This window comes from Podarcis melisellensis, assembly GCF_964234715.1.
Source record: "Podarcis melisellensis genome assembly, chromosome: 6".
Lineage (NCBI taxonomy): Eukaryota > Metazoa > Chordata > Lepidosauria > Squamata > Lacertidae > Podarcis > Podarcis melisellensis.
Window position 1 is genome coordinate 96427580 of NC_138538.1, and position 15479 is coordinate 96443058.

The 15479-nt window shown below is 43.9% G+C and overlaps 2 protein-coding genes across 5 annotated transcripts in view; one reads left to right on the forward strand and one right to left on the reverse strand.

Annotated features, from left to right (window-relative positions):
• ANKRD45 (ankyrin repeat domain 45) overlaps positions 1-15479 on the forward strand; it is a 47818-nt gene that overhangs the window by 12133 nt on the left and 20206 nt on the right. For all 4 annotated transcript variants that reach the window (XM_081915174.1, XM_081915175.1, XM_081915177.1 and 1 more), the window contains exons 2-3: positions 12-330; positions 1002-1169. In XM_081915174.1, coding sequence (XP_081771300.1) covers positions 12-330; positions 1002-1169 — 487 coding nt within the window. The remainder of the gene's footprint in view (positions 1-11; positions 331-1001; positions 1170-15479) is intronic.
• Positions 9003-10642, reverse strand: TEX50 (testis expressed 50; the record flags this gene model as incomplete). The annotated part of the gene is made up of 2 exons (XM_081915468.1): positions 10280-10642; positions 9003-9296 (listed from the first exon to the last, which is right to left on the reverse strand). The coding sequence occupies exons 1-2, from the start codon at positions 10607-10609 to the stop codon at positions 9003-9005; spliced, it is 624 nt and encodes a 207-aa protein (XP_081771594.1). The 5' UTR covers positions 10610-10642.

Consider the following 15479-nt stretch of genomic DNA (forward strand, 5'->3'; position numbering starts at 1 on the left):
TTCCTTTTCAGGCTTATTCCAGGAAAATGGAATCAACAGAGGAGATAGTGGACTCGGCAAATAAAAGTGAGCATGAGAACTTGGCGCCTCAAGAGGAACCAGCAACTTTCAATCCTCTCCTGAGAGCTTGTCTAACTGGTGACACAGAGGGAGTACAACAGATTTTTGAGGACCTGGAAGATCCTGATCATGAAAAAGCCAATCAGCTATTAATGGAAAAGGATATTGTGGGCAGAGGCCTGCTGTATGCAACCTGTATGGCTGGGCAGAGCGACATTATCCGGACACTGGCAAGATATGGGGTCGATCTGAAGGATAAGACGGCCCGAGGTACATAACTGACCAGTTATGCAAAAAATGTGCTGCACACTTTTTTTACTAGATTGCCCGCTCATAGTCTTTTCTCTGTAGTTGGGGAAAAAGCCCTCTCTACCTGGTTGTCTGAGGGTGATCCTTTCTCTCTGCAGAACACCATGCAAGCAGTTCATAACAAGTCTGTTTTTCCTTAAAATGCCCTATAAAGCATTATCAGAACATAACAGTTTTCACCTGGAATTCATTGGACCTATATTTAGTATTTACAAAATTTGCACCATCTGTTTAGCAGGCAAAAGTTGGGTTTTCTTTTGAAATCTATAATATTATTGACTGGACAATGGGAAACATTTTTGAAGAGATCACTTAGAACAGACTACAATTAAATAAAGGATGTATAACATACATTGTATCTTGAGCACAAAATCCCTTTTGTACCAGAACCTTAAGTAGACACTGGTTGCTTGTCTGTTTGTAAATGAATGCTGATAACCTGCTTTTAAAAATAATAATAAATGAATGGTTTGTATCTCAAGATTGAGATGCTAAAGGTACATCCTGGTTAAAATATTGGCTTCCAAGTGGCTGGATATGTTTGGTTGTTTTGTGAATGAAGAGAGAGAGAGAATGTTATAAACAAGTATTGTATATACAACTACACATTCTAATTTGGCTCACTCTCTCAGGTTATACACTCCTCCACTGTGCTGCAGCCTGGGGCCAACTAGAGACTTTGAAAACTCTTATAGAACTGGAAGCTGACATTTATGCAACCACCTCCCGGGGTGAAAAGGCTAGAGATATCGCCTGCCGATATGAGCAGACAGAATGTGTTGCATTCTTGGATTGGGCAGGTAAGAGTGGTAACTTCTAAGCTTCTTTGAGATGTGGATCTTACTCATGATAAGACCATAATTCTAGACAGGTGTAAATGAATATGATTTGAACTGCATGAAGATCTTTTGGACTGATTCAGTGCTGAATTTTGGTCAGAGAAACGTAGCTTTGCCTCTCATCTCGGTCACCAAGATTGGGTGGCATCCTGATCTCCAAGCCTTAGATCCCCATCCATACAACAATGCTCTCAGTCTTGTACTGGAAGCCTTCTTTTCAACTACCCTGTCTGGTTTGGTGCCCAACTGCCACCTAGTGATCTTCCTTCAGTGAGATCAGTTCTGCAAAAATTCACAGTGAGCCTAGAAAGGCAGGTCCTAACAATGCATTCTGTTATGCTTCTTCTCACTACAGGCTCATCGCCTATTATTTGAAGAATAGCATAAAAGACACTTAAACAAATAAAATTTGCTGTCAAATATCAGCCAGTTGTAACCAAAGAAAACAGTGTCATTCTTGCACACAGTCTCATAGTGGTTTACAGTAATCCCTCATCATACGTAGGGGTTTGGTTCCAAAAATTGCACATATAAGCAAAAATTGTGTATAATCAAATCCTTGGAACTGCTCCGCAGCTAATGAGTGAAGGGGAGAGAAAGAGCATCCCCAGTATCACCGGAGCCAGTCAGCTGAGCGCACATTGCCAGTGGTGGACAGCATTGTTATGGCGGCCCCTGCATTGCGGTGACCAGTCCAACCAAACCAGTCACGCTACCTTAAAACTGCCTCAGGCCTTGCCCAGCAAGCAACTTCAGAAGGCTAGTGGTGCTTGTGCAAGATCTTACAGGAACTCAGATTGTCCCGCAAGATCTTGCAGGAGTATCCCAGAACCTTCCAGAGCCAGCATGCTGCACAGGCCTTGCCCAGCAAGCAAGGTGAAGAACTTAAAAGCTCTTTATGTGTTGGGCAGCCCTAATTGGACCCAGCATGAAAAGAGCTTTTAAGCTCTCTGCCTTGACTTGTACAATTTCAACCATCCCACCTTCAAGTCTTGTGTGGTTGAAATCATGCAAGTCAAATGCACTTGAACTGAGGGATTATCATGGCCTCGTGACCAGCCTTGAATGTACCATGATCAGCAGGTGCTTCTGAAACCGAGTGCCAACACAGTGCATGTTACTGTGTCCAACTTTTTAACTGACCTCTGTCCTTATGCCTTCAATAGCAACTTCATCTGCAGATATTAGTATGTGATAATGCTTAACTGTATGCTTTGAAACACTTTAATTGCTGATTTTCATAGAAAAAGAAAAGTCAGAAGATGAGACACTAAACTGATTTTTTCTCTAGGAAGCTAGTTATCCTAAGAGCAATAAAGCTGTGTATAAAAAGCTCCATGGTCTTTATCAGGGCATAGCTAGTCTGGTGCTGGTATGCATGGGAGAGGTTTTATGGTGCAGCAGCATTTAAGCACATTACACCATATATCTGATGTTGTTGTAACAAGCACCCATTTCCAAGACACAGTCCTATGCCAAAATGTTGGCAGCCTGGACAGCCTTTGTTGGTTAAAAGTGTGGGTGCCTGAGGTGTTTCTGTGTCTTTCTGTTTTTTTTTTTAAATATTTATTAAGAATTTTTTCAATAGATTATAAAAACAAAACAAAATAACATATACTTTTACAATAACACATTTTCTTCACTTCTTTGGACTTCCTCACATCTCTAGTTTCTGCGTTCCAAGTTTCTCAAGCTTTACCCAGCAAATTATTACCTTGTATCAACTCTTATATTAAAGTTTCCCAATATTATATCCCTAATTTCAGATAGTTTTACCCAAACCTTGAAAACTTAAACTTTAACTTCATATTTATCCGAAGTTTATCTTATCCAATTTTTCCATTTATTTCATATTCCCTTTAACTAGTTTAATGGAACCATATTGTTATTAACCTTGCATCTTTCTTAACATTCAAACAATTTACAATACTTTTGTAAATAATCCTTGAATTTTTTCCAGTCCTCCTCCACGGCCTCTTCTCCCAGTCTCAGATTCTGCCAGTCATTTCTGTTAGTTCCATATAGTCTATCAGTTGCATCTGCCATTCTTCCAGTGTGGGTTTCTGTGTCTTTCTGAGAGTACTGTGGCATTTGTATTGTTTCGGAGGCACTTGGGTGGCAATGTCTTGCTGTTGCCATCCTTCCATTGGCTCCCACCACGCCTGGTTGCAGAGGGGGAAGTGTCCTGCAGCAGTGCTGTAATGGACACTAGCAGTGGCCTGCAATGAATTTTTTTGTAGGGGAACATCTAGGGCCAGAGGCACCAGCTTGCAAGGGCAGTTGGGGGGAGGGGGCTGGGGTCATGCCCGTGAGCATCTTGCCTCCTTCCCTAAGCTGGGCAGAAGCTTCCTGGGCTTTGGGAAGGAGGCAACAGGCCTCTGACAGGATGCTGGAGCTCTGCTGCCTCCTTCCTAAAGCTAGGCAGACTTTGGGAAGGTGGCAGGAGGGCTCTTGGACCCGTCGGAGCATTGCGCCTCTCTTCCTAAGCCAGGCAGAAACTTCCTGGGCTTTGGGAAGCAGGCGCTAGGGAAACATTTAGGGGATTAGCCTAGTCTCCCTTGTCCAATGACTGCACACCACTGGACACGAGTGGCGTGCCTATTAGTAGTGCAACAGTCTGAGGTTTTTCAATGCATTTAATTTCTTGTTTTTATGTTATTCTGTGCTGGGGTCCATTAGAAGGGAGGGGCTCCACCTCTTCCCCTTTCCTGTAATGTCTATGAGTATACTGGCATAGTGCAGGTCAGATGGCTAGCTCTGATATATGTCTGAAAACTAGCCCCCTGAGCTGCACTTTATGGGTCCACCTCAGATGCCAAAATGTCTTGGATCCAAAATGGCACCTCCTATCCCACCAGGGAAGATTTGCATGAGACCTACAGGTATAGGGCAGTATACAAATTTAAGTAATGAATGAAGGAGAAGGAGAAGAAGAAACAAGGGTGAGGAAAGATAAACATCAATATTTATTATGGTTTTCGAATGGTTCCGGGAGTCGAACAGATTCCTGGAATGCATTCTGTTTGAGAACCAAGGTATGACTGTATGTGTATTTTAAAATGTGAACAGTCACATAACAGTTTTTAAAAATATTATTGATTTTAAATATAGATTTTACATTTTAATGCAAAACAAATATCCCCTACCCTTCCTCCTACTCAGTTCCTGCCAATGTTTGACTCGAATGCTGAAACAATTTACTTTGGTTAAAACTATCTGTAATACCAACCTAGTTCCTTAAAAAAAACTTTCTTTATTTGGAATCAGACAGCGGGGTGGGTGACTGAATGTTTTTACAAACCCAAGGATCATGTTCTCCTGGCTGGACATTCAGAGTACTATACAGGCCAGTGTATAGTTTACAATGGAACGTAAGTGTGAGTCCTAGTGATTCAGACCAAATGCCTGTCTAGTCCAACGGTGGCTATCCATTGTAGAATGGGCATACCTAGACATTGGCACCCACCAAGGCTGCAATCCCAGCGGGGAGTGAAAATCGTGCCACAGGTGAGTGTGCACACAGGCAGAAAGGGCCTGTGAATCCACCTTTTCTCCTTCCAGATTTAGCTGTGCCCAACTTAGCCAGCCGATGGAGCCGTAGCCAAGGCTTCCCTCTGGATCATCGCTCTCACCAGCTCCCTGCCTCAGGCAGCAGGAGGAGCAGGCATTTGTCTTCAGCATGGCCATCCTTGCAGTAATAGTGGCCCCCAACACATTACAGTAGCACCAGCATGAGGGGAGGAGGAAGAGGCGAAAGAAGGAAATCTGAGGAACTTGCCCCGCTGAAGTGAGAGGGTGATGGAGCCGTGAGGGAGGTGGGAAAGCCAGGTTGCTCTTTGCCCCTAGTAGAGATGGGCAGACCAATAAGAATACTTTATTATTTGTGCCCCAGCCATTCTGGGCTGCTTCCAATGTATATAAAAACATAACAAAACATTAAACCTTAAAAAGCTTCCCTGTACAGGGCTGCCTTTAGGTGTTTTCTAAAGGTTATAGTGTTACTCATCTCCTTGACATCTGATGGGACGACGTTCCACAGGGCAGGCACCACTACTGAGAAGCTCCTCCGGCTGGTTCACTTCTCGCTGTGAGGGAACCGCCAGAAGCCCCTTGGGAGGGGTGGCTAATACCCCAGAGGACAGGATCACACTTCAAAACGACCTTGACAGATTAGAGAACTGGGCCAAAACAAACAAGATGAATTTTAACAGGGAGAAATGTAAAGTATTGCACTTGGGCAAAAAAAAATGAGAGGCACATATACAAGATGGGTGGCACCTGGCTTGAGAGCAGTACATGTGAAAAGGATCTAGGAGTCTTGGTTGACCACAAACTTGACATGAGCCAACAGTGTGACGCGGCAGCTAAAAAAGCCAATACAATTCTGGGCTGCATCAAGAGGAGTATAGCATCTAGATCAAGGGAAGTAATAGTGCCACTGTATTCTGCTCTGGTCAGACCTCACTTGGAGTACCGTGTCCAGTTCTGGGCACCACAGTTCAAGAAGGACACTGACAAACTGGAACGTGTCCAGAGGAGGGCAACCAAAATGGTCAAAGGCCTGGAAACGATGCCTTATGAGGAATGGCTAAGGGAGCTGGGCATGTTTAGCCTGGAGAAGAGGAGGTTAAGGGGTGATATGATAGCCATGTTCAAATATATAAAAGGATGTCACATAGAGGAGGGAGAAAGGTTGTTTTCTGCTGCTCCAGAGAAGCGGACACGGAGCAATGGATCCAAACTACAAGAAAGAAGATTCCACCTAAACATTAGGAAGAACTTCCTGACAGTAAGAGCTGTTCGACCGTGGAATTTGCTGCCAAGGAGTGTGGTGGAGTCTCCTCCTTTGGAGGTCTTTAAGCAGAGGCTTGACAACCATATGTCAGGAGTGCTCTGATGGTGTTTCCTGCTTGGCAGGGGGTTGGACTCAATGGCCCTTGTGGTCTCTTCCAACTCTATGATTCTATGATTCTATTCTATGATTCTTGGTGTGTGACAGGGCTCTCTGGCACTGCTTGCAACACCTGGGAAAATGGATCCTCTCCTCCTCCAACCAGAAGTGTGCTTCCCCCCCCCCAGGGTGCAGTGGCCAACTTTGGCTTAAAGCAGTGCCCTTTGCAATGCCAGTATTTGGTGCCCTTCCACCTCTTGCCTTCTGCTGCCTGTCATTATTGTAGCATCTGCTATGTGCCCTCTTGGCTCACCACCCAGTGCAGGCAAACTGGTTGTGCTCCCCTAAATCTGCCTCTGGTGTGTGTGTGTGTGTGTGTGTGTGTGTGTGCGCGCGCTTAAAAGTAAAGTGGAAAGATAAGAGACTCAGTCATCTGTGGATGTCCCCCCCCCAAATAATTTAGGAAGCATAGGGAACTGCCTTAAAGCTGGTTTGGTCATCCCTCCATCTAGTTCATTGTCACCTACACCGACTGGCAGCAGCTCTCAGGGGCACAAGGGAGCCTAGGTATGCCTCTGAGAACGGGAGAAAGGTCAAGGTCAAGAACTTGCTCCATTGTGATGAGGTCATGAAGCTATCTTGTTAATTATAGTATCTTGCCCACCTGAAGACATGACTGAACACGGGATACCTCAAATCTAAATAGTTAAATTGAGTTGAAAACCAGCTGTGGTCCACACATTTAACAGTGAGGGGAACACAGCAAGGCCCATTCACTGGTGAGGATTCCATGTTTAGTTCTTAGCTGGGCCAGGATGATGTTCTACATGGTGTTTGTGGGATACATTTGATTGCATTTACTGTATTTGATTTGGTTTGGTTTGCGTTCTGTGTTGCGTTGGCTTCCCAGGAAGAGTTTGTGTGGATTGGGATGGCATATACACACTGCAACGATGAGTACTCTTCTATGTCATTTCTGTAGGGAGTGTGCATGGCTGCCTCAGTGACTAAAGGGAAGAGATGTTCCTCAACAAGGGCTGCACAAAGTGTTATTGCTGACTGACCATGCAATGGGTGGCAGGCACAGCTGTTCCAAGGAAAGGGAGGGACGTTGAAGAGGAAACCAAATATATCAGACCAGGTTTTGCTGGGAGAAACTGTGGAGGGATTTTTTCATGCCCTGATGTCTTACACTGTTCTGTCAGGTGAGTTCAAGCTCACGTAAACTTGAGCCTCTGCCATTGCATCTCTTGTCCACCCTCTACTTTCCTTGGAGTCAGCTGCCTGTTTGCCTGCTTTTTAGGTTTCATGCATTATGACCCTTTTTGCCCATCGTTCCTGAGCAGAGGCTATATCAGGATAGCAATGGAAGGGAAATCCTTTTTGTTTGCTGCTGCCATAGAAATGCTACCTTAGTGGTAAGGCTAGCTATGAAATATATTGAGGTGGGCTGGTATTTAATTGCTAACATAATATTTTTGTTATGAGTGAAAAGGGAATCTTCTGACAGACAAATGTAGTATTGTTTATCCTAATTGTGCAAAATTGAAGTTGCTTAATACAGCAGGGTCATATGGAAGAATCACAGCATATCAGATACAGGCTTTAATTTTTGGCTAGATTTTTTTTTAAATGAATGTTTAATAGGCTTTCATTTGGGCCTCTTTCACCTCAATCATCCACAAGATTCTTCATTAAATTCTTCTCAAAAAGGTTGATCAAGCATGTTGAGATTTTTGTCATTTATTGTGCTACCCTGTTGACTTAAGAGTATGATTGGAAAGATTATGAAAGGAAGAACTGAACATAGCAGGGAAGAACCTGGGTTTTAGGTTTCATGCATTATGTGTCTCCACTGGAGCTGTGGTTGTGGAGCTCCTTTGCCTAGCTTCTCTTTGGTGCGTCTTGTCATTTCCATAGAAACCAGAGGTTACAAAGTATGTATTTATACAGTGGTACCTCTGGTTAAGAACTTAATTCGTTCTGGAGGTCTGTTCTTAACTTGAAACTGTTCTTAACCTGAAGACCACTTTAGCTAATGGGGCCTCTTGCTGCCGCTGTGCCGCCGCTGCACGATTTCTGTTCTCATCCTGAAGCAAAGTTCTTAACCCGAGGTAATATTTCTGGGTTAGCGGAGTCTGTAACCTGAAGCGTATGTAACCTGAGGTACCACTGTATAGGTGAGATACAATAACATCACAACTCACAAAAGGGAATTCAGTTCCCATTTCAGATTGAACTGAAGACCTAGTTGGGGTGGGGAACCTCGGGGCCACAGGCCTAATGCCATCCTCCAGGCCTGTCTGTCTGGCTCTTGGAACGCTCTCCAGACCACCCTTGCCAACAGCCCTACTCTAGGCAGGTAAACGGCATTATCACTTCCACCAATAGCCCTAATCCACCACTTGCCCCTTGAGTGAGTTGAACTGTGATAATGCATCTTACCTGCCAGGAAGGAGAGGTAAGTATGTGGAAACCTCTAGATTTGAAAAGACTTGAATGTAGCCTGTTTTATAAAGGCAAAAGCCGCATATGTTGCTTCACCCCAGTTTTGCTTCTGGCCATGTCTCATGGGTATGCAGCTCACAGAAGGTTGTCTCTGGGGGCATGTGGCCCTCCCAGTGGAAAAGGTGACCCGCCCCAACTCAGAGGGAAGTCCGTAGGAGAAAGGAAGAATAGCTGTCCTGTAGTGCATCATTATCACCTGCCAAGATAGTCAGGTTATACTTTTGACTCTGGCAGTTGGGGGATTATAAAAAGGGACTGTTTTTGGCATGAAAACCATGAAACAAATATATGTTTATCTTGAATGCTGTTGTGTCCCCAAATTTTCTGTTACTAAAGGGAATGTGCTAAACTTTGACACTATGTAATATTTATTATTTATTCATTCATTTGTTCATTCATTCATTCATATTTATATACTGCTTGATTGTCGAACCACTGGAGCTGTGGTTGTGGGGACAAATTGGGAAGAACTGTTCGTCTTCATCAAATTCATCTGCTTTGCTCTTTTTGCTTAATTTGCGATACTTGACTTCTTTCTTGTAACGGTGAGCAACATGCTTCATGTATTTCATCATCTTGGAGGTGTTGGCCACCAGCCTGTAGAGCATTTTGTCCGTGTTGTGGGTGTGTTCATCATTCGCTTTGGCAGCAACTGGAAATGCAGGTGCTTGGACAATTGTCCTACAGGGCTGAGCAAAATGAAAAAACAGGGAGTAATACTTTGCATCAAAAGCAATTTACAAGTTAAATAGTGTTGCCATCTCTTTCACTGACCCTGCTATTATGCCTTTTAAGAGGAATTTGATGTCTGAAATCCCTGTACTCCTGGTCTTAGATTGCTGTCCTGGATTTGACCGTGGCATAAAAAACAACATCTCCTACTCCTTCCCTTTGGCTTTATGGTAGTACAGTGGTACCTCTGGTTACATACTTAATTCGTTCCGGAGGTCCATTCTTAACCTGAAACTGTTCTTAACCTGAAGCACCACTTTAGCTAATGGGGCCTCCCGCTGCCGCCACACCGCCGGAGCATGATTTCTGTTCTTATCCTGAAGCAAAGTTCTTAACCTGAAGTAATATTTCTGGGTTAGCGAAGTCTGTAACCTGAAGCGTATGTAACCCGAGGTACCACTGTATGCTCATTGGTCTTCTATCTGCTGTTCTGTGAAAGCTGAGCTTATTAGATAGCGAGATCACTTGATTCTTTAACATATAGGTAGGTATAAGTAGGTAAAAGTATAAATTAGGCACATATTTAGCCAGTTCACTGTACTTAGAGTCCCAGGTGGTTCAGTTGTTCAAAATTTTTGTGTACAAAGTACACATTGGGCATATCTACACACCAGACTACACATGGTTTTGTCCTTGCAAAGAATTAGCAAAATCACAGTTCTGAGAGTGCTAAAGATCTCTAACAGAATTGTCAGCTCATACTACAACTTCCAGGGTTCTGTAGAGGAAATTGATGTTAAATAAAACCAGTAGATTTATAGTGTGGCTGTGCTCACCTTGTCCTGACACGTGTTACTTAGAAAGTACTTCTGCCTGGGATCAGCATTAAGACTCATGGTTTGTTTTTTTACATATATTTTTCTATTAAATTGGAATCTGAGTTAAAGGTCAGAAATTAAAGCTAGGGAGCCAGACAACGTGCTAGTTGAGAATATCTTACCATTGTGGGTTTCGCCAGTGTCAGTTTCAGTTTGATGAACAGGTAGTGCACAACTAAGCCACTCACTATGAGGAATGCTACTTTACAACCAGCATACACAACTTCTAGAGACTCTTTGGATAGTCCTAAGCCAGTAAAACAATGGCATACTTGACACATTGAATCACAAAAACAGTTAGATTGCTGTTTAGTTGCCAGTAGTTCCAGATCCTGTGGAGTCATTTCCCAACCGACTCTTGTCCAAGCTGGTCGTTCACAAAAGCCAATAACATCTTGAAACAATAAGACTGTCCAAAGGAGGGAAACCTGACAAGGACCTTGAGAAAACATTCTGTGAAATTTTCAGCAAGAAATGTCTTCAGATAAATCTTTCCATCATGACCGAGCTCTCAGCCTGAGCACTGGAGAGATTTGAATGCAGGGAAAATAATCAACCCATCAGCTGGGGAAGGGTGCTGTGATGTCATAAAGGGGGATCCTGATCTTTATATATGAAAGCTTCTATGATGTCATTATGATTGCAAGATTTTTCTCAGTAGCACTTTTCTCAGTGCAAAGTATGGAGAGTTTATAAAACTGGGAATTTTCAAAAGCTTACTTTATATTTGTCAGATAATTCAGGGGGACATGGGTGGCGCTGTGGTCTGAGCCTGTTGGGCTTGCTGATTGGAAGGTCGGCACTTTGAATGTGTGCGATGGGGTGAGCTCCCATTGCTCTGTCCCAGCTTCTGTCAACCTAGAAGTTCGAAAGTAGATAAATAGGTATTGCTGTGGCAGGAAGGGAAATGGCGTTTCCATGCACTCTGGCACTCGTCATGGTGTTCTGTTGCACCACATGACCCAGAAAGGTGTCTGTGGACAAACAGCAGCTCCCTCGGCCTGAAAAGCAAGATGAGTGCCACACCCCATAGTTACCTTTGACTGGACTTAACTGTCCAGGGGTCCTTTACTGTTGTACCTTTACATAATACAGTTGACTTATGAATTCTGGAGGATGTATGCAATTGCAAGGTGAAGGGATACTACATAGTCATTTGGATGAGTCTTATTGCTCCTGAATGAGATCCAACATAGCAAGAGTGGGCACCTGCCTGTTCAAGGCAGCTTCTCCTTCCTTTCCCCCCTTCACCTTGGAAATCTCTGCACACCCTGGAAATATGTTCCACAGGGCTGGGGAACACTCTAGAGCAGTGGTGGTGAACCTATGGCACGCGTGCCAGAGGAGGCACTCAGAGCCCTCTCTGTGGGCACGCGTGTCTTCCCCCCCCCAAGCAGGGCCGTAGCTAGGAGGTGAAACTGGTACTCCAGCATTGCAGGAGACTTCTGGCCACTTCCAGCATGGTCCCAGCGCTGCTAGGGCACCATTTTCACCCTCGGGGCTGCACGGGGGGGGGGGCTTGTGCCAGGAAACTGCCACTCTGTCCAATGCCTGCACCACTGCTACTCAAGTCACTGATCAAGCCCATCTGCCATCGCAACCAAACCTGATGGCCGCCTCTGAACTGGCTCCACCTCCCCACCATCAAGCTCAATTGCGCCCAACCCACCTTCCTGCTCTGCTCTCGGGTGCATTTAGAGCTGTGGTAAGCCTGGCAAGCGGCTGAGCAGGTGTTGACTTTTGATGCGCCAGGGCCTCCCGCCAGTCTGTTGTTCCTACTTGGGAGTAAGCCACCTTGAGTTCAGCAAAGGTAGACAAATTATCAGCATGCGTACAACAGCAAAAATCACATTAATTGTCCAAAAGCATGCAAAATGCAAACCTTTACCTTTCTTTTTTTTATATATAAAATTTTCATTGGGTTTTCACATTTTATATAGACATACACACACATAGAAAGACAAAGACAAAACATGTATAATTTCATACCCTTGCTTTCTTTACCTTCTTTCCTTGACTTCCCCCCACACCCCCTTCCTACATCCCAATTTCGTTAATTAACTCAGCAAGTTCTTTTCCCTCATCCTTAAAATATTGTTGTTATTTTTAAGCTTAACTCTTTTTACTAGGCCAAATTTTACTTATCCAATTTTCTTATACACTTTTTCTAAGTTCTCTTCCACGAATTTCTCCCTTTTTATAGTAAACCAAAAATCATAATAACCAAATACAAAAGTCATAAATTTTTACAATTCTGCTCTCCCCCTCCCTCTCTACCCCGGTTTCTGTCCCTTCCCAAATAAATGTCCTCAAAAAACAATTCCTAGCCCAGATTCCTCACATCCGAGGCCCTCAAATCTCTGTTAGCCTCTCTCCGTCGGTTTTGTTGGTAGTCCTTTTTGTTGGCCCTCAAGTCTCGAAGGAGTTCTATCACAAGCAACTCATATTTTCTTCCCTCCAAATCAATTAGAAACAGTTGCTGCCAAGGATCAGCTGGTCTCCCATGCTCAAACTTGAAGAATAAGTCCCAGTCATATTTATTTGCTCCTTTAAATTCCAGTATTCCAGATACTCCAGGGGCTTCTTCCTTTATCTTTCTCTCCTTTCGCAGATTTGTAATCCAATGATCTTCTTCTTTGTTTCCTGACAATATAGGCTTCTGATTGATGTTTTCCACCTGAACTTCCTCTCCTCCTTCTTCTTTTTCCCCCAATTCCAAAGTTGTCTCTTCTGATTCAGCTGCAGATTTTTTTCCCGCCCAATCCTTTGTGCCTTCAGCAGAGTTGCTTATTTTAGAGTTCAAGGTCGTAAGTTGTTTGTTCATAGCCATGCTCTGCTCTTGTAGAATTCCCACGAGAAAAAACATTCTTTCTATCTCTGCCAGTAATTTTCCTTCTGCAGCCATTGTAATGTCTCTAGTTCCCTCCAGGGGGATTCCAACTCCAATAGTTCTTTTCCAACAATCCGTTACTTTGTTATTCACAATCACTTTGTTTCCAGCCAATTCAGTTCAAATATAACACCTTTAATCCAGAGAGATATTAAATAGCACAGTTCTAAACTTTAACCGCCCGTTTGACAGCTCCTTTGACAGCTGTCAAACTCTTTATTCTTTTTCCTCGGGCTCACACACAGGACGCTCCCGGGTCCAGGGGGGGGGGGGTTTACACAAAAGCTTCTAAAATTCCTCTCTTTTCCTCTCCAGCACAAAAACTTCTTTTGTCAAATTCATGGAAGTAATCTTTTATCCAGCTCCAAAAGCACAATAATCTCTCCACCTTAGTGCTCCTCTCCTTGCTTTAGATCTTTTTGTAGGTGGGGGGGGGGTGCGGACTTCCCTTTAACACATCCCCCGGTCGTACCCAATTCAAGGATAAAATTTTAAAGTCCAAATTCCATTCTACTCACGGGTTATTTGTTTCAGTCCAAATTTTGGGAAGAAAGACAGCGCTCTCCGGCTATGGCTCGCGGCTTCACTCCACTGAAGTAGCGGTCTACTCACAGCACCACACCACTCTCCGTACCCTCTCCGTAGCCTTTAAAAAGGCTCTTCGTGGGTCGGGGAGGGCGCTTAAGGTGCCCACCGAGTCACCAAGTCCGCAGGCTTCTGCGCCTGCGGTTTCTGAGGGTCCCCACGTCGCCGGCGCGGCAAGACCCGTCCTCAGCAGAGCCGATTCCCTCCGGAGCTCGGAGGGAATCCGCCATAAGCCGTTCGCGCTGTCCCGGAAGTCCCAAACCTTTACCTTTCAAAAAAAAAGTTGTTTGTATCATTGAAAGCTCTGTTGTTGTGTTTTTCATTTAAGACAAAAGATGTTAATGTATGAGTTGTTTTTTCTAAACTAAAACCTCAGTATTCAGGTTAAATTGCCATGTTGGCACTTTGCGATAAATAAGTGGGTTTTGGACTGCAGTTTTGGCACCTCAGTCTCTAAAAGGTTCGCCATCACTGCTCTAGAGCAAATTATAGGGGCATTTGAGGGGCTGTAGGGGGAAGAAGAGAAACTAGAAGTCCCGTTGTACAAGCTGATTTTTGTTACACAACATAATGGTGTAATAATAATATGGAAGCCACCCCCAGTGGCTGGGGAAACCCAGCCAGATGGGCGGGGTACAAATAATAAATAATAATAATAATAAGAAGAAGAAGAAGAAGAAGAAGAAGTCAGTCAATGCAGTAACATAGAAGCATTTAAAAATAGTATTAGAAAAGGCATCTCATAGATAACAAAAAAAGCATGGCCTAGAATGAAAATTTATTAAAAGTTGTTCATTTTTTTCTGCACGGTTATAGACTTATCTCAGCTTCTTAGGCCAGGAGCTCCGTCTCGCTCACCCCATAGTCAATTTGGTTGTTGGCTTCCACAGTTTCTCCCAGCTTTGCAGGCACCGATACAGCTCCTTGCAAAGGGCACAAGGGAGCCTAGGTGTGCCTCTGAGAATGGGAGAAAGGTCAAGAAGATCAAGAACTTGCTCCATTGTGATGAGGCCATGAAGCCATCTTGTTAATTATACTACAGTATGTATCTTGCCTGCCTGAAGACTAATAGTTAAATTGAGTTGAAAACCAGCTGTGGTCCACACATTTAACAGTGAGGGGAACACAGCAAGGCCCATTCACTGGTGAGGATTCCATGTTTAGTTCTTAGCTGGGCCAGGATGATGTTCTACATGGTGTTTGTGGGATACATTTGATTGCATTTACTGTATTTGATTTGGTTTGGTTTGTGTTCTGTGTTGCGTTGGCTTCCCAGGAAGAGTTTGTATGGATTGGGATGGCATATACACACTGCAACGATGAGTGCTCTTCTATATCATTTCTGTAGGGAGTGTGCATGGCTGCCTCAGTGACTAAAGGGAAGAGATGTTCCTCAACAAGGGCTGCACAAAGTGTTATTGCTGACTGACCATGCAATGGGTGGCAGGCACAGCTGTTCCAAGGGAAGGGAGGGACGTTGAAGAGGAAACCAAATATATCAGACCAGGTTTTGCTGGGAGAAACTGTGGAGGGATTTTTTCATGCCCTGATGTCTTACACTGTTCTGTCAGGTGTTTTCTGGTCTATGACCGTAATAAATTATAATTATTCAATTCTGTCAGGTGAGTTCAAGCTCATGTAAACTTGAGCCTCTGCCATTGCATCTCTTGTCTACCCTCTACTTTCCTTGGAGTCACCTGCCTGTTTGCCTGCTTTTTAGGTTTCATGCATTATGACCCTTTTTGCCCATCGTTCCTGAGCAGAGGCTATATCAGGATAGCAATGGAAGGGAAATCCTTTGTGTTTGCTGCTGCCATAGAAATGCTACCTTAGTGGTAAGGCTAGCT